The 18,074-nt window shown below is 38.2% G+C and overlaps 1 protein-coding gene across 2 annotated transcripts in view; it reads right to left on the bottom strand.

Annotated features, from left to right (window-relative positions):
• Positions 1-18,074, bottom strand: part of ldd (lipid droplet defective) — a 47,026-nt gene that overhangs the window by 3,150 nt on the left and 25,802 nt on the right. For both annotated transcript variants that reach the window (XM_043434041.1, XM_043434042.1), the window contains 12 exons: positions 16,449-16,627; positions 15,853-16,120; positions 15,549-15,648; positions 15,149-15,291; positions 14,689-14,889; positions 12,563-12,743; positions 11,105-11,217; positions 10,315-10,725; positions 7,568-7,982; positions 6,924-7,072; positions 6,623-6,805; positions 2,919-3,162 (listed from right to left, as the gene is read on the bottom strand). In XM_043434041.1, coding sequence (XP_043289976.1) covers positions 2,919-3,162; positions 6,623-6,805; positions 6,924-7,072; positions 7,568-7,982; positions 10,315-10,725; positions 11,105-11,217; positions 12,563-12,743; positions 14,689-14,889; positions 15,149-15,291; positions 15,549-15,648; positions 15,853-16,120; positions 16,449-16,627 — 2,587 coding nt within the window. The remainder of the gene's footprint in view (positions 1-2,918; positions 3,163-6,622; positions 6,806-6,923; positions 7,073-7,567; positions 7,983-10,314; positions 10,726-11,104; positions 11,218-12,562; positions 12,744-14,688; positions 14,890-15,148; positions 15,292-15,548; positions 15,649-15,852; positions 16,121-16,448; positions 16,628-18,074) is intronic.

The raw sequence follows: 18,074 nt of genomic DNA, 5'->3' as shown, positions 1-18,074 counted from the left end.
GGAAAGGTTTATCATTGTTTATCTGAGGGCGAAAAATAGGTGAGGAATCGTTATCCTTCCGTGATTACATATCAGGTCACTCTTCAAGACAAATAACCGAGCGAAAAAAGTATTTTTCCCTTTCCCCCAGGGTGGTGGTGACAAATGACCCGCATGATCGGTTCCATTTAGCCGGAATCGCAAAATCGACGTACGACGAATACGAGTCAGTAAACGATCGAAGGTCGTTTTTAGAAAAAATAATGAACAATATTCTCGAAGATGATGAGATCGGGAGAGAGTATTGCTAAAATGGGAGGGGCCGCACCCACGAGAACATAATTTATTACTTTAATTAGATTAGAGATTAATTTTTAGGGCAGCCATGAATTCCGGGTAATTATGAACGATCTAACCCGAGACAATAATAAAAGATCGAAGATACTGTGAAAGAAAACGAAGAGCAATTCCAGCATCTCGTTTATCAGTTTCATTTCGGTGATAAATTCCCCCTTCTCCATCCGCCTGTGCAATAATTAAGAGAAAAAAAAATGGACCATTTAAGCTCGAGAGTGAGAAATGGCTGAGCATTGGTGCAGGGAAGAGCTTTTCGGAGAGCAGGTGGCGCTACTTGACGAAGAGTAAACACAAGATTCAAGGGAAGGATCAAAGGAGAGTGCTGAGGGGATGAAAGGGATGGCATTTAAGGGAGTTAGAGAGAAGTGCATACGAGAGCAACTAATACGTGCGATAAACCGGAGGCTATGTAGTTATGTAGCAACCGAGAGCGTCACGAGTCCATCGGACACCTTGAAGGCTCGAGTGTGCTCAGAAGGACGTTGATATGGAGGGATGTGCACGGTAAAATTGACCACGGAATCTCGGAGCTCCGGAGGTGAAGTTTCGTCTTGGGGTCAGTTTCACCGTGGTGCAGCTGTTTGCGCACTCATGGATTTAGTCGGGCGGGACGAGCCAGGGGGAAGGGGAGGATGTCGATGACGTGGTTTCTGTTGGCCAGGACGTTGATCCTCCAGTGTGTATTTCATCCCACTCCGGTGTAAACCGAGCTGTGTGAGATCTCCGTGGTCTCAGCGAGGATGGAGACGCATCCGTTAATATCTCAGAGGATATTATACAAAGGGTCTAAAAATTCATACTTACGACTCGCTGGGTGTTTGGGTCGTGCAATTCTCAAAAGAAAAGTCCTTTATCATTTTTTTCTAGGACTCACCATTCGTGAGATATCGATTGAAACAGTGGCCGACCAATCCCATGCGTCGGGAAGAAGACACGGAGTGGGGGAAAAGGCCACGCCCTCTTGCGCACGGCTGATTGGTGCCTTTCTATCTACGCAAATAACTCTTGAACGGTGCATCGGAGAGAGAAACCGCTGAGGACTTTTCTCTTCAAGATTCAACGCTCTAACTGCTCCGAAGAGCTTGAGCTCTTGCGACCGCTTGGAAAATGCTCACCGAAAGGAAAGAACAAGACAACGGAAACCCAAAGCTTTTCTCCTCCAGATTCGAGCACAAACCCAATGCACTCTGCTCCCACCCCTAAAGTCCCCAATATCCTCGCTATGTGCCGCTGTAGTACATCATCTGCACGAGACACGACCTTAGAAATGGCAGTTATATATCCGAGCAGCCCTTGCCCATGGGATAGGAGCAACCAGCCGAAGAGGGAAAGCTCCATTCTAGGTACCCTCTATCACACATGGACACGTACACACCAACCTTCAACGCCGTTAAGCTTCTATACCTCAATCATCAGATGAATAAGCCTTTCGAAACGTGACGTATGGACTCCACGATCAGATGTTTTAAGGCCTCTGAAAATACACGCAGTGATGCGGCCTTGGTCGAGGACTTGCAAAATATGGCAAAAGATGCCATTATTTATCTTGTTTCGAGAGGAGTAAAGAAAGCTCCGAGCATTTCGTGCTACGAGGCGAATCGAAGATGGAGCTGGCTCATTTCTCGAACGATTTAGGGGTAGGGTTCAACGTGTCAAATAACCAAATTGTAGAACGGTCGATATTTCGAAATTTTCAAAGTTGTAGTATCAGATTGGAGAAAAATCAGGTATTCGAAATTCTTGTGAGTCATTACGTGCTCAATCGAATATTTCTTCTTTGAATTCGTATTTACTAGAAAATATACATTTCGATAGTTTTCATTTCGAATGCAATTTAAAGAGCGCATACGAATGTCGAAAACTCATATTTTTGAATGGAGAGTAGTTATTTTATACACAGACCAAAATATAGAATAGCAAAAAATCTAAAGTGAATTTTACGAGCCTCTAAAACTTAGATACGCAGAATAGGGATGAAAAGGCGAAAGTCAAAATGGCGATGTTTGACATCGGAGATCACCAGTCTGAGTAAGTGAGTGAGTGAGACACGTTTCTTTATTTTCATTTCAGTACTTCAATCTCAGTAATATTTAGTCTTTCTTTATTATATTTTCGAAATTGTGAATATTCCCACTATTGCTGATTGTAGTAATTTATTAATCGAAAGAATGATAGTCGAATTTAAAAAAAAACGTTATTTTAGTCGTCATTCTATGTTACATTCTATTTTCGATGTAAACGTGCTTCGAACCTTGAAGCTTCTACTTTATATATTTTCGACATTCAAAGCTCTAGTCGACTTCATCTGTCTCCATATGATCATTCGAAGTTTATAAACTCGAGATTTTAGCTGTTCGAAATTTTAGTAATTCTAACATTTTCTCCCCACCCTGATTTAGAGCCGTCTGGAAAACATTTCTTGCAGGGCTGATCGAAGTTCGGAGCTTTCTACCTCTTTTCGCAGTTTTGTAGCTTTTCGAGACTGACGACGCTGCTCTTTAGGAGACGATCTTGTCACTGAAGAACGTTTCGGAACCGGATAGTCCGTGGCAAAGTGAATAATACGAAAAGTCTCAACTCACCTGATCCAAGGAGCTCTGTGTCAAAGTATAATCCGTCGCTTTGAGCTCCTCAGCTAACTGCTTAACCCGTAAGAAGGTTGAGCTCAAGGTCACCTCATTTGACCGCGGTATCAGGAGTCGTGCCGCCATTGCTTGTCTCGATGAGATCAGGCCCGTTGGAAGATGCCTGGCGATCGCTTCTTTGAGATCCTTCGGAGATATCGGCAGCCCAAATCGCAGGAACGCCACATATCCTTCTCCAAATCTGGAATCAAACAACCGGAAAAAGATTCGTTGATAAGACGCTTCCTGCAGTTTCCCTGAGCCGAAATTCCCACTTGGGCGAATTCATTTTCTACCGCCCTAGCCACAAAATTATCTCGCTTTTCTAATTCTCAGTCTATTTTGCTTTGAAAGTTCGGCTGCACCTCATACGCCGATGTACCGAGTGTCCAAAATGGCGCGGTGAAGCATGAACTTATCGAACCCTGGGTTACCCCGAACTTTTGTAATCTTCTCAGATTCTTTACAATATCATTCGTGCCTCGGACAATTTCAATAGGACATTGAATCCATAAACTATTGAACATATAAAAAGGATCGTGATCACGAAGTCTTTCTGGGTTTCCCACGTAGTTTGAACAACATTTTTGAACTTGTAACGATCTGGTAAGTGTTTGGAAAGTGGCTTTAAATTTTTCCAGTTCATTCTCAAGCACTTTCACTCGAATTCGAATAGAAATCAGTTCAGTAAATCGTTTTAATTCGTGAGAGAAATGCCTTAATCGATTCACATCCCATCGTGGTACGTCTGACAAAGAGAGAGAATTTTCTCTCCGGATTTTCATCAACTTATAAGCCCTGAGATTTCGAAGGGTGACTTTTCCGACACCCTTTGTAAAAAGCATATCTCGCTCTTTTATGATCATAGATATAAAGCACGTGAGAGGAACTCAAGTATTAATGGTGTCGTATGTTATTTCAGCTGCTCGTGTGTCTCGGCGGCGCAGGCACGCCTGTTTTGCAATGGGGAAGATGAGAAAGCGAGAAATGTGGAGGGTGTTATATTTCGTGGGGTAGGAACGTGTAATGTATCACAATTATACTAAATAGCAGGTGTATAAGTGGTCTCTCTGTTTTGGCTTATTCTCGCCACCTTTCTCTTCATTGGCCTCCGAGCTTTCCTCTTTTCCATCCCTTTCCCTTTCCCTTTCCTTTCCACCCTTTTCTTTTGCCCCATCGTTGCAAATAACGAAAGCAAATTCGCACGTATCTTCCCTCGGTATTTTACGTATAATCTCCTCCGTATCTTTCGCCTGTCTCGGGAAAAACTTTTTACGACTTGGTCGAACAATCAACTGGGTAAATGTTCTCCGCTGCTTCATGGACGAATGACGATAATTTATCAAATTTCAAGTTTCATCGCAGAGGTATTGACTCATAAAGTAAATGGAATTTTCTCATTTTTACCGGATGCAAGTAATGCAATGGCCGATATTTTCATTGAATGATGAGCTTGGTTCCCATCTTAAGTAACCTCGCTCAAAATAACCTAACATCCCAAAACAAACAAAAACAGACACACCCACAAACCTAAACAAACAAAAACACACACACACACACAGATACGAACGTACCGATGCGAGGGAAGAAAAATTGCAGACATCTCGAGATGTTAAACACGTTAAAAACAATAAACAATAAATTTATAATGAAGCATTTCGAATCTAGTAATGAAAATCCCGCACAGGGTTTCCATATTTATCCGCAAACAACGTTTCAAATGAATATTCCAATTATTCTCCATGTTCCATTGATTACAAACTTAAAGGTCATTTCAAATGATGATTATTATTGTCGTAGTTATTCTGTCCATAGATTATATTGTTCATCGGTTATTTTTTCATGGTTATTTTACCTGGTTATTTTGAGCGAGGTTGTTCAGGCCGGACACCAATGAGCTTTGGAGTGAATTGCATGAAATAAAGTTTCGATGATGATGTAAATAATCATTTTCCACGACTCTGATATTGCTGTCACTTGAGAAACGGTATTCAAAACTTTTCTTAAGGCATGTTTCAAAGCTTTTTCCCAAATTGTTATTCGAAATGTGTTATTTACGATATTTTATCGTAAGCTATCGATACCGCCTGACCAAAATAATTCCGTACTACTGTTCTTATATCTTCTTTCATTCCATTTGGCCCGACGGTGGATTTTGTTTTTACGATGTTCGGTTGATCTTCCGAACACGTACGAGCAGCTCTATCAGCGATCGAGAGGTTTTATATCCCACGAGGAATTTATTTCCGGGAGCCTGAAAAGTTGAGCGAAACCATTTCATCGCCAAAAGTGGTTAAACTACGATGGGAATGAATTTTGAACAGGGAATACCGAGCGGATCTCGAGCCTCTTCCGAAAAGTGTGTAAAAGGATTCTTTACTGAGAATTTTATCCGACAACCCCTAAAAAAACGATAATACGATTTTCTCTAAAAAAAAAGAAAAAAAGAAAAAAGAAACAGCGGGATACTTTTTGCTCCATGAATCACTCGTATCAGGATTCGCGTTGTCTCAGAACAAAAATCCAGAAAAATGCCTTTTTTTTTTAATCGAAGCATGAAACGCTTGAGATGGGACAGAAGAGTTTAAGAGGCCAGAAAAATAGCCTACTTGAGGGTGATATTTCGGTTTTCAAAACGGATTTAAAAACGTAGGAAACATCGACGATAAATTGCTGCCCTGGAACACCATTTTTTATATTACGGTTTTCTCGACGACACTCAACGTACAGGGAAGCAAAGTTATTTTTCCACTGGAATATTAATGGTCGATTAATAGTTACGACGAACGTAGTAATTATGAGATCAAAAAAGTGCGCGTGAACGTAGCACGGATTAAAGAGGGTGGATCAGGAAATCAATATTATCAGAAATTGATAAAATTTGGTGATAACATTCTTTGGCATCAAGCATACGAATACTATTTTTTTTTAATTTTTTACCACATGGTCATCGAATAATTGAGCGTTGAATCGAAGTTCTTATGCACGATATGTATAACTGTATATATGTAGAAACTCTATGCTTATACACGTGAACTTTAGTGTTCAATTACTCGAGAGCTATGTGGTAGAAAAACTTGAAAAATTTATATTTTTTTATATCCTTTTGAAGAATACATTTACCAAATTTTATTAAATTCTTATCATTTTGAAATTTTTAACGTATGGTTTAGCATGGCAACATTGTGTCGTCGCGATCCACCCTCCTTAATTCCATCTCGTGAATTTTAATTGCCTCGTGGAAGATGCACAAAGTCTCGAGGTACATCCACTCTCAGATAACTGGGCTTTGGATAAATATGGAATCAAAAACTTCACGATATCATGATTCCGGTTTGCGTTCTTTTTTCTTTTTTTCCCTCTATCACAGGTTACATTTTGATTGCATTTTCGTTTTGAAATTGGTAGAAACTTTGCTAAACACTATTGTCGTATTCTGACTGTATGAAGAAAATTTGAAAATAATTTTTAAAAATTGAGCACAATGTGAGCTCGACTCAACTCATTGGATCACAATAAACAAAACTTTTTTCTTCTTTGATAGTCAAACCTTCAACTTTGCTTCGTAATATCTCTTTCAATAATGAAAATAAACTGGAAACAAATGAAAAAATTATTTTTTTCCGCTCATTCGATTACAAAAACAATAAATGATGACATACTTGTGTTTGAGGTGCTGAACCGAACCGATGCAACGTAGTCCAGCTCTCGCGAGAATTCCGACGCGATTGCAAAGGTTTTCGCACTCGGTGACGCTGTGCGAAGTCATGATGACGCAGCCTCGACTTCTGGTCACTAACCGAACGGCATTTGCCACCAGTTCTTTCGATGCCGGATCCATCCCGCTGTGGTAGCATTAAAAATAAAGAAATTCAACTTTTTTATTATCCATTTTCTCAATTATTCCAAGTTAACGAATAAATAAATTTACGAAAGATCGAAAATTGTGGGAAAAAGAAATACCTCGTTGGCTCGTCCATGAGAACAACGGAAACTGGGGACATGACGCTAATAGCAGCGCATAATTTTCGCTTGTTTCCCCCACTCAAGCTGCTCACCCTCTGATGAGCATATTTTATGAGATCGAAGCGTTTAAGCATCGTTTCTACAGACTGAAAAATAAACAAAAACAATTATGTGAACGAGGAGTAGATAAATTGTTTTTTATAATTCATCACACGTCAACCTTGTAGCACCAAAAAATAAGAAAAAAGAATGAATCATTGAAAATGATATGATACGAAGGATTTCAAAATGAATGAATAATTCAAGAAATAATAAAAATTCCTTCATACTTTGTTTCCTTCCATTCCTACCATTGTCATTACTTCTATTTTGGGTTTTTATGAAAAATCACTAAATTTTTTAAACCAATGACCTCAGAAATCTCCGGAGTAAAGGAGCCCGAAGCAAGAGCAGTACATGGATGGGTGACCGTCCGCCCAGTCGGATACCCGCTCGTAAATCTCTGAGGTTTTTCTGAGCTGACTGTACGTCGCAAGAACAGGGAGTGGACTCGAGAGAAAAGTGGGTTCAAAGTGAAGCTGGTAAAAACAGCTGGAAAAATAATTGTTTTATGTTTTGCAAGTTTTTTTGCAAATACTGACCCTCGGAACATCGTCGAGGCCGCATATTTCGCCATGAACAGTGAGACACTGATGGGGCGAGAGAAAAGCATCGAGTGCATCGCTCTGAGGGCAATAACCGATCTGACCGTCGCACAACGGTCTCTTGCCAACGGACCGTCCATGAAGTATAATCTCGCCAGAGGTCGGACGAGTTTCCGTGGTGAGCATACGGAAGGTCGAACTTTTTCCAGCCCCGTTGACGCCCAAAAGCCCGAAACAAGTACCCGGCGCGACGCCAAAGCTCAAATTTTGCACCGCCACGTTCGTACCGTAAACGCTTCGGTATTCCTTTCGCAAACGAACAGTCTTAATCACGTCGTTGTTGCCTCCGTTCTCCGCTCTTATCCGCTCCCTCACAACGTCCTCATCCTCTTCTACGTTCTCGTATGAGGGCCTGGCGAACCAATTATTTTCGCATAAATTCTCTCAAGAATCGACAATCCCATCAAGAAACTTGATCGAAAATTGAATCTCTTTGCAATTCTTGTTTTGACGAAAAAAAAGCTTCGGAATCGAAAAAAACTCTATTGAAGATGTTTTTCAATATCTTTTTCGGAGAGGAAAAATTCTGACTGAAAAATTCATTTTCTATTTTTTTTTTGCGTTATTTATTTCTTTAGTGTTGCTTATCGTTTTTTCGTTAGAAAAAAAAAAAAAATGAGAAATTGCCTGAAATTCTTTTTGGATTCACTTTTTTAAATATTTTCCATCTTTTCTTATGAAACTTCGTTGATGTTGCTTTAAAAATGAATTCTCTACTATTCCTTCGTTGGTAGTACAAAAAAAGGATAAAAATTGGCGTAAATTTCTCAAAGATTTTTCCTTGCATGAAAACATTCAAAGGAGTTTTTTTCAATCCTTAATTAAGAATTATGGTAGCATATAGATTTGTTCCGAGCGCTAAATTCCTTTGCCACAAACCAGGATAGTTTCCAAAGCGGGGTTTCCAAATAATTATAAAAAAATGTCAACCTCTAATTAAGGATCCAAAAAAAAACTCATGTTTTTTTTTTTCAAACAGTGATTTTTCAGGAGAAAAAAAATCACGATAATTCCGTCATATGGAAATGAGATTGTTGATCAAATATGGGTTTTTTCAACCAGTAATAGAGCTACGCTGGTTCCTCACCCACGTAACAATCTACCTTACCGTCCGTCGGTAAAGTATATTCCCCGCTTTGGCCCAAACACACACAGAAAACGATTCAAAGCCCCCGCGCTTCGTGTGGATACTTCGTACAAGTCCCGAGTGGTGGAGATCTCGAGTAGTGGGGATCTCGAGTGGAGGGGATCTTGGGTATATAAGGCGGTGAGCGACGCTTGGATGTTAGAGAACTCTGGGAGCTCTACGATGGTGAGTATTTCCCTGAATCTATCTCTCATATACCTTTTTGTAACCCTTCATCTTTTTGATAAACCTTTATCTAAAGATAAAGATTGTAAAGATAAAGGTTGTAACCCTTTATCTTTACTCCAGCCACCGCCTCCACCACGGCTACCGGCTTCTCGAAGGGCGGTACCGGGAGGTCCCAGACCCTGCGCTGGAAGCGGGGGTCGACTGCGTGTCTTCCGTACCGCATTTGCAAATGTTGTACATATGCAAAAAGATAAAGGGTTACAAAAATGTATGTGAGAGATAGATTCAGGGAAATACTCACCATCGTAGAGCTCCCAGAATTCTCTAACATCCAAGCATCGCTCACCGTCTTATATACCCAAGATCCCCTCCACTCGAGATCCCCACTACTCGGGATCTCCACTACTCGAATCTCCATCGCTCGGGACTTGTACGAAGTATCCACACGAAGCGCGCGGGTTTTGAATCGTTTTCGATGTCGTGTTTGGGTTAAAGCGCGCATTTTTTATTACTGACTGTTTGGGTTAAAACGGTTATCTTTATGACCGACTGTTTGGGTTTGTTTGGGTCAAAGCAGGATTCGAAATTGTGAATAAATTTTTTCAACTTATTTTTTAGGCGAATGAAATTCCAAACCATTAATTGAACGGGAATCCATCACTGACTGAACACAAAACTTTATTCGTCCCCGGCTAAAATACTGTAGTTTCTTACGTAAAAAATCGCTTTGACCGTAAAGGGTAAACACAACGGAAAATGGATCAAGAAATAAATATTAATTAAAAAAAATTTAAATAGACGGCTACAGCCTTCTGAATTTTTATTAATATTTTCTTCTTGGCTTGGCCAATTCCTTTTATAAGAAATGGGCCAAGCCAAGAAGAAACAAAATCCCGAAATAAGCAAATGTGAGGTTATACGAGTGCTTATTTGACCAATTTCATTCAATCTTTAAGGTAACATATATTTATTAGTAGTAAGGCCATCGTCTCAAATTTTTTCCAAGATCTTCGTTATATACTTCATTGCTATTGTGTACTTTTTCATAAACTTCGCAAGAAGCGTTCTTTCGTTATGTGTATATTTCGTTCTTTCGTATATTTTTCTTCATACTTAAACACGTTTATCTAAATAACTAATAAGACGAACCCTTTGAAATTTGATATGCGTGTCAGTCGACCACCCATTGAAACTCTCTGTAAATTTCAAGACTTTCTTAAGAAAATCATTTCGTGTATGAACTACCTTAAGGGCTGTTATGGAGAACGATTTTTTTCTACTGTACTCTTTTCTTTCCAACCTCCTGACAAGTGGAGCGTAAAATTTAAAAAAAATCAAATTTTAATCCGGAAAAAAAATGTTTTTATACCTCCCTCTCGGCCAGTCTGGAAGATAGCCGCACTCCACGACCAAATTAGCAGCGTACAAGAGGATCCCAACGATGAAGAGGATCGTGTAATGAAGTCCCAGGAGTTCCCAGCCGAGTGGTGACTTGTACGTGTCCATTTGAAATTTGCCTAGCAGTTCAGCGGTTATGTCATTTTTCGTTATTTCAACGAGAGCATCCCCAAGTGCGTATTGAGGGAACAGGAGGAGTGTGTGATGCAAAAAATTTCTTGTGTCTCTGGCCGTTTGACTTTTGCCGAGAATGTCAATGACGAGGATCGTCGCGAGACTCGCCACACCCACGAATGTGTTTAAACAAAAAAGTACCATATTCGATAACGACGAATCGTCGAAAGCTTTCTCAACTAGATGAGTAAATGGAATCGCTGCCCAACTAAAAAAAGGAAAAAAAAAACAAATAATAGGAGGTGACAAATTTGAGTGACGAACTTTGCAGTGGATCACAGAAAAATTGGAAGAATTTTTGAAAATAGTTCCGATTAACTGTCATTCGCAGTCCAAATCGTGAATCGAATGATCTCAATTTCAAAGTTGTTTAAAATTTAAGAAATATGAATCGTCAGATTGATGGAATTCGAAAAATATTTTCATCCAAATAGTTCACTATTTTCGTGGTTTTTGCCATGAAAATCGTGCAAATTGGAACACGAAGATAAAAAATTTGCAAAAAAATTGGTGAGATGAAATTTGATTGCTAAATATTTGAAAATAAAAATAATTTCATTGAGGAAAAAAATGAAAGGTTGACTCACGCGAACAAAAAGAGAATGAGACAAACTCCAGCGAGATTATCCCGTGCGACGTAAGACGAGAGTCCAAATATTTTAAAGACGATCACAGCGAGGAGTATGGATCCCAAGAAGACCTGAAGAGAGATGAAAAAAAATGCATATGAATTTTAAATAAGCTAGAGGATTATCAGTTTTGTGACATCTTTCCGGAAACCTCAATCTTTCGTTTTCCTACATTGAACTTTGTCCTGCAAGACTTGCACACAGCTTGATCTTTGGTACGCCCGGATTGTCACTTCTGGCGTCTTGCCATCGATCTTTTTTCAACAAGGAGAATACGATAGAAAAAAGTTAAGACGAAGACCAGAACCAAAGGAAAAAGTCTGAAGAAAACCACGAAAACGTAAAAGAAGAAAATGAGACACGAGGAAAAAATGAAAATCGGGAAGTAAAAAGCGAAGGGAAAGAATCTGAAATCACGAAAAAGTGAGGAAAATAAAAATGAAGAACTTGGATTCAAAAACTTCCGCAATGCTAAGATTGAGAGTGAATCAAAAAATCAGAAATCTAAAAAAAAATACAAAATCCTTCAAAAAAAACAGCAGAAAAAAATAAGAATAACGAAATTAATGGTCACGAAATTAGAAAAAAAAACACTCAAAAAAGCTCATTCCAAGAGTCCAAAATCCGAAGCGTCTTCCCTCAGGTCAATATCAAAGTAATCAAGAAATGAATGGTCAAAGTAGTCAATGTAGAACGTGTTTAAACTCGATGATGATCGATTAACAGACCCAGATCATGCCAGAAGATAATCGTCAAGGTCAATTCAAAAGCCAATGACGAGAAAAACGTTTTGTTCCTTGTTCAAGAGAGCGAGAAAGAGAGAGAGGGAAAAAGACAGAGAGTTAAGATCCAATTTGGCACACTCGAATTAGCCTCCTCTCTCGAGTGGATCTCGGTTAAAAACGGTTTTCACCAGTTTCGACGACCTTTTACCACAACCGGAAGTTACCGGTTCGAGCAAATCAAAACTGAGACAGCAGCATGTAAAGAGGAAAGGCATTAACGATTCACGAGTTTCTCGTAATTGAGAGATTGAAAAAAAAGCTTTTCTCGAAGTTCACTCTATGGGCAAAGTTCCAACAGAGGCTCATCAGACGAATACCCTTAAAATGTAACTGTCCATATTGAATGATTGCATTTAGCGCAATTCGAAACTATTCCAATGACAATTTCCGTTTACATTCAAATATTTACTTTTGATTTTAGTGAATCACAAATTTCAGAAGATTCGACCCACCCATTTGGCTTCAACAATAATTAAATTCATAAAAAAAAAACCTGGGATGAAAAGGACAGCAAAACATAAAAAAATGAATATGAAATTTAAAAAATGTTACAAATCAAATAACATTTTCGGTACAGAGTTTCGTCAAATTTTGTAATATATTTTTAACAAACTCGGGAGCATCAGCTTACCAAGAAATCCCAGATTAAAGCTGTAGTCCAGTACGTTACCGGATGTACTCCCGCGAGATAGAGAATCCTTTTCTCCTCTGACAATCTCTCCCTCACCAATTCCTTGGCTCCCTGTGCGGCTACTAGACTGAACGCTATCAAAAGAACGAGGGCTACACCCACGTCAGCGACATGCTGTACTCTGTGACAATCCAAGAGACAAAGATTTCCGGGAAATGTTATTGGCCATTCGAATAGTATTATCGGAGTTTTCAATCTCACGAACATGGAAACAAAATTATTGCTGTACAAATGAATGAAAAGTTGAAATGAGATTTGAATGCAGTAACTAAATAAATTATAGTAACGCGAAAGAGTAAAAAAAAATGCCCAATTACGACAAAGCTGTTGAGTGATTTCTATCCAAACTGCACCTGTTTATGAAAACTGAATTTTAGTGAGATTTTTTCTCTGTTCACTTAAAAAGAAAGGGTAGCAGTAAAGGCTCGAAAAGAGCTCGAAGATCCGGAATTCCGAGATGTTTGTTGTCAAGAATATTTTTTTCCCAAAGAAACCTAAACCTCCTTTAATTAATTCCCGATATTCCGAGGTTGTAGTATTTTCTGCTGCCCTTTTCCAACACACAGACATCCATAGACACAATCAATTTTCGTAATTAAATCAAACAGTGGAACCGTGTCCCGGAGCTGCGATGAACACCGTAAAATAAAGGACAAAAAGCGACGTTCATATTCTATATACAACGGTATACAGGCTGTCGTGAAAATCATCCCAAAAAAATTACGATCAAATAGCAAAATCGATTCTGAAGAGAAAAGTCCTTGGCAGTTTTTCACTGTGATGGACCAGTGACGAAATATTAATTCATTAGTCGACACCCAATCCGCATCGCAGGGCGAGAGACATGGGCGGGTCCAGCGCGCAGCGCACCGAGGCCTGTCGGTCCCCAATGGCTCAGTGGAAGCAACGCCCTTCCCCCACTCCCCGCGCCATTCTCACGGCGCACCGGATTCGTTGCGAATGATCGATGAACAGCTCGTCAACGGAGCATCACAGAAAAAAATTGTTGAGGACTTTTTTCTTGAGAATTTTACGATTCGTCGATTTCCTTGATATTGAATTAGATTTTTGGGCCAGCCGATGTGTGGGACTGTTATTCAGTTTCACATCCGTATATATATGGAGTCAATTTATTATTCTCTTCTTTCGTTGCTCGTCTGGGGGATGCAGAGACTTTCCTCTCGTGAAACAACTTCGAAAAGCAATTACGAGAGTTTCGCTACTATACCAATATATATATATATAAATAGTCATATATAAATACATATAAATATATCGGGACTTGAAAATATCGCTGAACTAGTTCGAGAGAGAAAAGTCTCGAGGCAAACAGAAGTTTAACGAATCGTGATACAAGGAAGAGAGTAAGAGACCAATGAAAAGAGTCCCACGGAAAAAAAAGTCGCGGCTTTAGATGAGAGAATTCTGGGGAGAATAAATGGAACAAGAGACTCGTAGGCTGCTGCACAAACGTGCAGTCGACGATCTTTCTTTCCGCTACGTATATTTTTCAGTCGTTTGTGTTTTTTTTCTATTTTTTGCATTTCGTCTTCTTCCTGTTTTTTTTTTCTCGATTTCTTTCCAACCGACCACTCGCGATGACACCCACGGGATTCATTAGAACTAAGAGAAAAGTCGTTCCTTCGTGTGGCGCCATCTTGAACGGTACTCCACCGAGAATCATCGCTCTCCAGACTTTATTTTTATTTCATTCAATGAAATAAGAAAGTCACTTGAAATTTCACTGCACTTGAAGGATATGACGGTCGTTTGGACGTTTCATTCGACTTCGTTAACTTTCGAATCTTTTTCGAAAAATCAATTAAATTAATCATGAGCTTGAAAAAATTCGAGAAGCTTTTCCAAATTTATGTAGGGAAATTGGAAAAAATGACGAAAATTTGTCAATCGAATGAATAATTATTTCAATCAAACTTTCATCCGATGCCTCATATTTTTTTTTTTTTTTACAAATTTATCAACTATTTTAACAATTTAATTTACTAGCTTTTTTCATCGTTTTAATAAAAGATGATTGATTATTGTGAAATGCTTGGAATACTCACAAAGTCGTGCGATTGAGTTGATCACTTGATAGCTTAAGGGGATGATTGAGGGTGGTTAAATGACCAGATGAACCGGATGCTTGTAATATAGCCTCGTTAAGGGCGTTGAGATAAGCGGGCAAGGCGTGATGTCCCTTGTTGTTGTACCAGACTACGAATAATGGATCTTCACCAGCGTGAGATAACGACCAGCCACCGTATCTGAAAACGGGAAATTTCCATAGGAAAAATGGAGTTAAGGGGCCGAAAGAATTACAAGAAATTTCAGGGAATAATTTTGCATAAATTATATTTTTAATTTGAAAAAGTTTAATCTGAAAAGTCGAGCGAATAAATTTTAAGAAAAATTGTACTCGCGTGACTATTTTTTTTTTTTTTTAATTTTAATTTTTCCATTTATTATTATTTTGGTAAATAAATTTCCAACAAGTGTATCAACGAACGAGAGAGTTTGTCGCACCTTTTTTCTATGTACTCCTGGAAGGTCGAGACGATCCAATCGAGGGTTGGTCGCCCTGGCAGAGTTTGGTACAGACCCTCGACGCCCTTTGACACTCCGTGACAAACTTGTTGACCTTCTGTACACTCGCAAATTCCCGTATCCTAAAGAATTCAAAAGAAAATAAAACTTGTAACACGATCCTGACGGCACTCTTTCCAGTGCTTTTTTCCAATCATTAATTTTCGAGCTGATGCTGCAGTCGAGTACGATACAATAAAAACAATTACTTTACTTTTTTAATCACAAATAAAAAATGTTGCTAAAGCAACTTTATAGTTGGGCACAATTAATCAGCGTTTTGACAATTGATTGACCTGCTTTTTCGTATTTCGTTGAAATTTTTTTTTTGCTCACTCACATTCGGATGAGTCTGCCAAGCACCAGCGTAATCTCCACCGAAACGATTGTGCAGCTGGAGAGATACGTGTTGTAGGAAAGGATCGCTTCCATTGTCAATACTAAGACACAAAAATGTTGTTTTTTTTTCTCTTTGTTAACCGAAATCAGAGCTCAAGTTTCTGCATAAACGATGAATAATAGTATCAAGAATTGTTTTTAAATTGAGACTAAAAAATGTTTTGGAACAAAGTAATAAAAAAAATGGATTCTCCAAGGTCATTATTATTTCGCATTATTTTATTTCTCGTGTTGATTTTTATTACCTGTAAAAGTAGGTTGGATGAGTGTCATAAAGTTTTGGATTGAGATCGAGAGGAGGCTCGTCTCCTGAGGGTGGTCTTATGAGCGAGAAACCCATGGCTACTGCGACGAATATCGTTGGAAGGATCAGAGTGGCCAGAGGTGATCTCCAATCTCTCGCGAAATGCCATAATCTTTTTTTCAACAAAGCTCTCGCCTGTCTCAGAGGCTTCGGATTCGGTGCTGACTCACCAATCATCAAATCCACGTCATCCGTTGGTACCGTTAATCCTGAATATATGAAAATATCAAAATTAGTCCTGTAACGATACGTGAGCAGTAAGGGATGATGAATTTCATTGATAAAAATTAAAGATAATCTTCTAAAAAGTAAATTTATTTAAAACAATAAATTCCCATAAAAATTAAAAATTACTATCGAAAAACAGAAAATTAGAATGCGAAAACAGAACACGAATTCTGGCTTGAAAAATGGAATTTCAAAGTAAAAAAAAAAAAAAAAAAAAAAAAACTGTGAAATATCGAAGGAAAAATAGTGGAGAATCCCCAAAAATTTCAAAATAAAGCAAACACATCCGACAGCTATGAAGATTCTTACCTATGGAGCCAACACTGGCGACACTGTCCATGCTGAGTCTCATGGGTGCGGAATAGCCGGTGTCAGCTCGTGAGCAAAGATCGAGGAAAACTCTCTCGAGCGAGTCGCACTCCAGGGAAATGTGAGCAAAGCCGAGGGTCTTTTTATTGTCTTCGAGAAGTTTAACAACAGCGGCGATACTGCGAAATGATGTATCGGCTAAATTATTAACTTTAAGCCAATTTCACCGTTGTTTATTTTTTCAATTTGCTTTCGGGAAGCAGTCAAAAAGTGTTTGATTGTTTTTGTTTGAATGATTCAAACGTTGAATTAAAAAAACCCTGAAAGATTTTCGGTGGACGATCGTTTTAAGAAAATGAGAACATTACACGAAAAGAAAAAATAGTAAGAATTACTGTCGCCACAGTGTTAAATTTCTACATCGCCCATTTTGAAGGTTTTTACCAAAAACATTATAATTTCCAAGTAAATTCTGAATAAAAACTTTTAAATTGCGTACTTTGCTCTCCCAAAGGTTTAAGGTATTACTGGCCCAGTCGATAAATTGTACCTGATCGGAATTTCTGTACTTCGTGATGCAATAAAAATCTGAAAAAATTCAGCAACATTGGAAAGTTATGAACTACAATTATCAATAATAATATTGCTCAAAAGTTATTAATAAATTGTTTAAATAAATAATTTTTTAACAATTTTACAGTAAACCCTTGTTTTTTTTACGAATCGAATGTGCGCATTTTTCTGAATGCTCATGATTTTTTTCAGAATTTTCGTGGATTTTTGAAATTCCCTTTTTTAAATTTTTTAAGCGGCTCTATTTGTACATTTTTGATCCAGTAACCTTGAGACTTTTCAAAACTGATGGTAAATATGTCTTCTAAAACATATCCAAAATTCAATTTTTTTTAAATTTTTTTCAAAATTTTTTCAAGAAATTTCAAAAATCCACGAAAATTCTGAAAAAATTCATGAGCATTCGGAAAAATACACACATTTGATTCGTAAAAAAAAACAATAGGTCACCGCAAAATGATTGAATAATTAATTATTTAAACAATTTGTTATTAACTTTTGGGCAATACTATTATTGATAATTGTTGTTCATAGCTTTCCAAATGTTGTTGAATTTTTTCAGATTTTTATTGCGTCACGAAGTACGGAAATTCCAATCAGATATAATTTTTGAACGAGCTATCCATCCAGTTATACCTTAAATCGTGCTATTTTTATTTCCTGCATACTTCACCGAGGAAACATTGTAAAATTTATGTTGACTCGATAACGAACTGTAAAGTAGAATTATTAATACCGTTTTTCTATGTGTTCAAATAAGATGAATGTAGTCAGGGATTATTTATAAAATAAATGTGGTTTTTTGGGGGTGATGTTCTTTTTTTTCTGTTGATTGCGGGTGTGTTTTTTTTTCTCGCTTCGTTCGTGACTCTCTGAGAATGAGAAGAAAACTTTTCTATATTCGTTGTCTCCTGTTCAGTAAAGAAATAAATTAACGATTGGTTCCTGTTCAAGTGTCGGCATTACCATTGATTTAATAATACCAAAATCAGAAAATAATCATTCGGACTGATTCACATAACTCATCAACCTCCTCCTGAATAACACAGGTAA

This window comes from Venturia canescens, chromosome 1 (genome assembly GCF_019457755.1).
Source record: "Venturia canescens isolate UGA chromosome 1, ASM1945775v1, whole genome shotgun sequence".
NCBI classification, from domain to species: domain Eukaryota; kingdom Metazoa; phylum Arthropoda; class Insecta; order Hymenoptera; family Ichneumonidae; genus Venturia; species Venturia canescens.
Note: the sequence above shows the minus strand (reverse complement) of the source record. Positions and strands in the feature narration are given on the sequence as shown.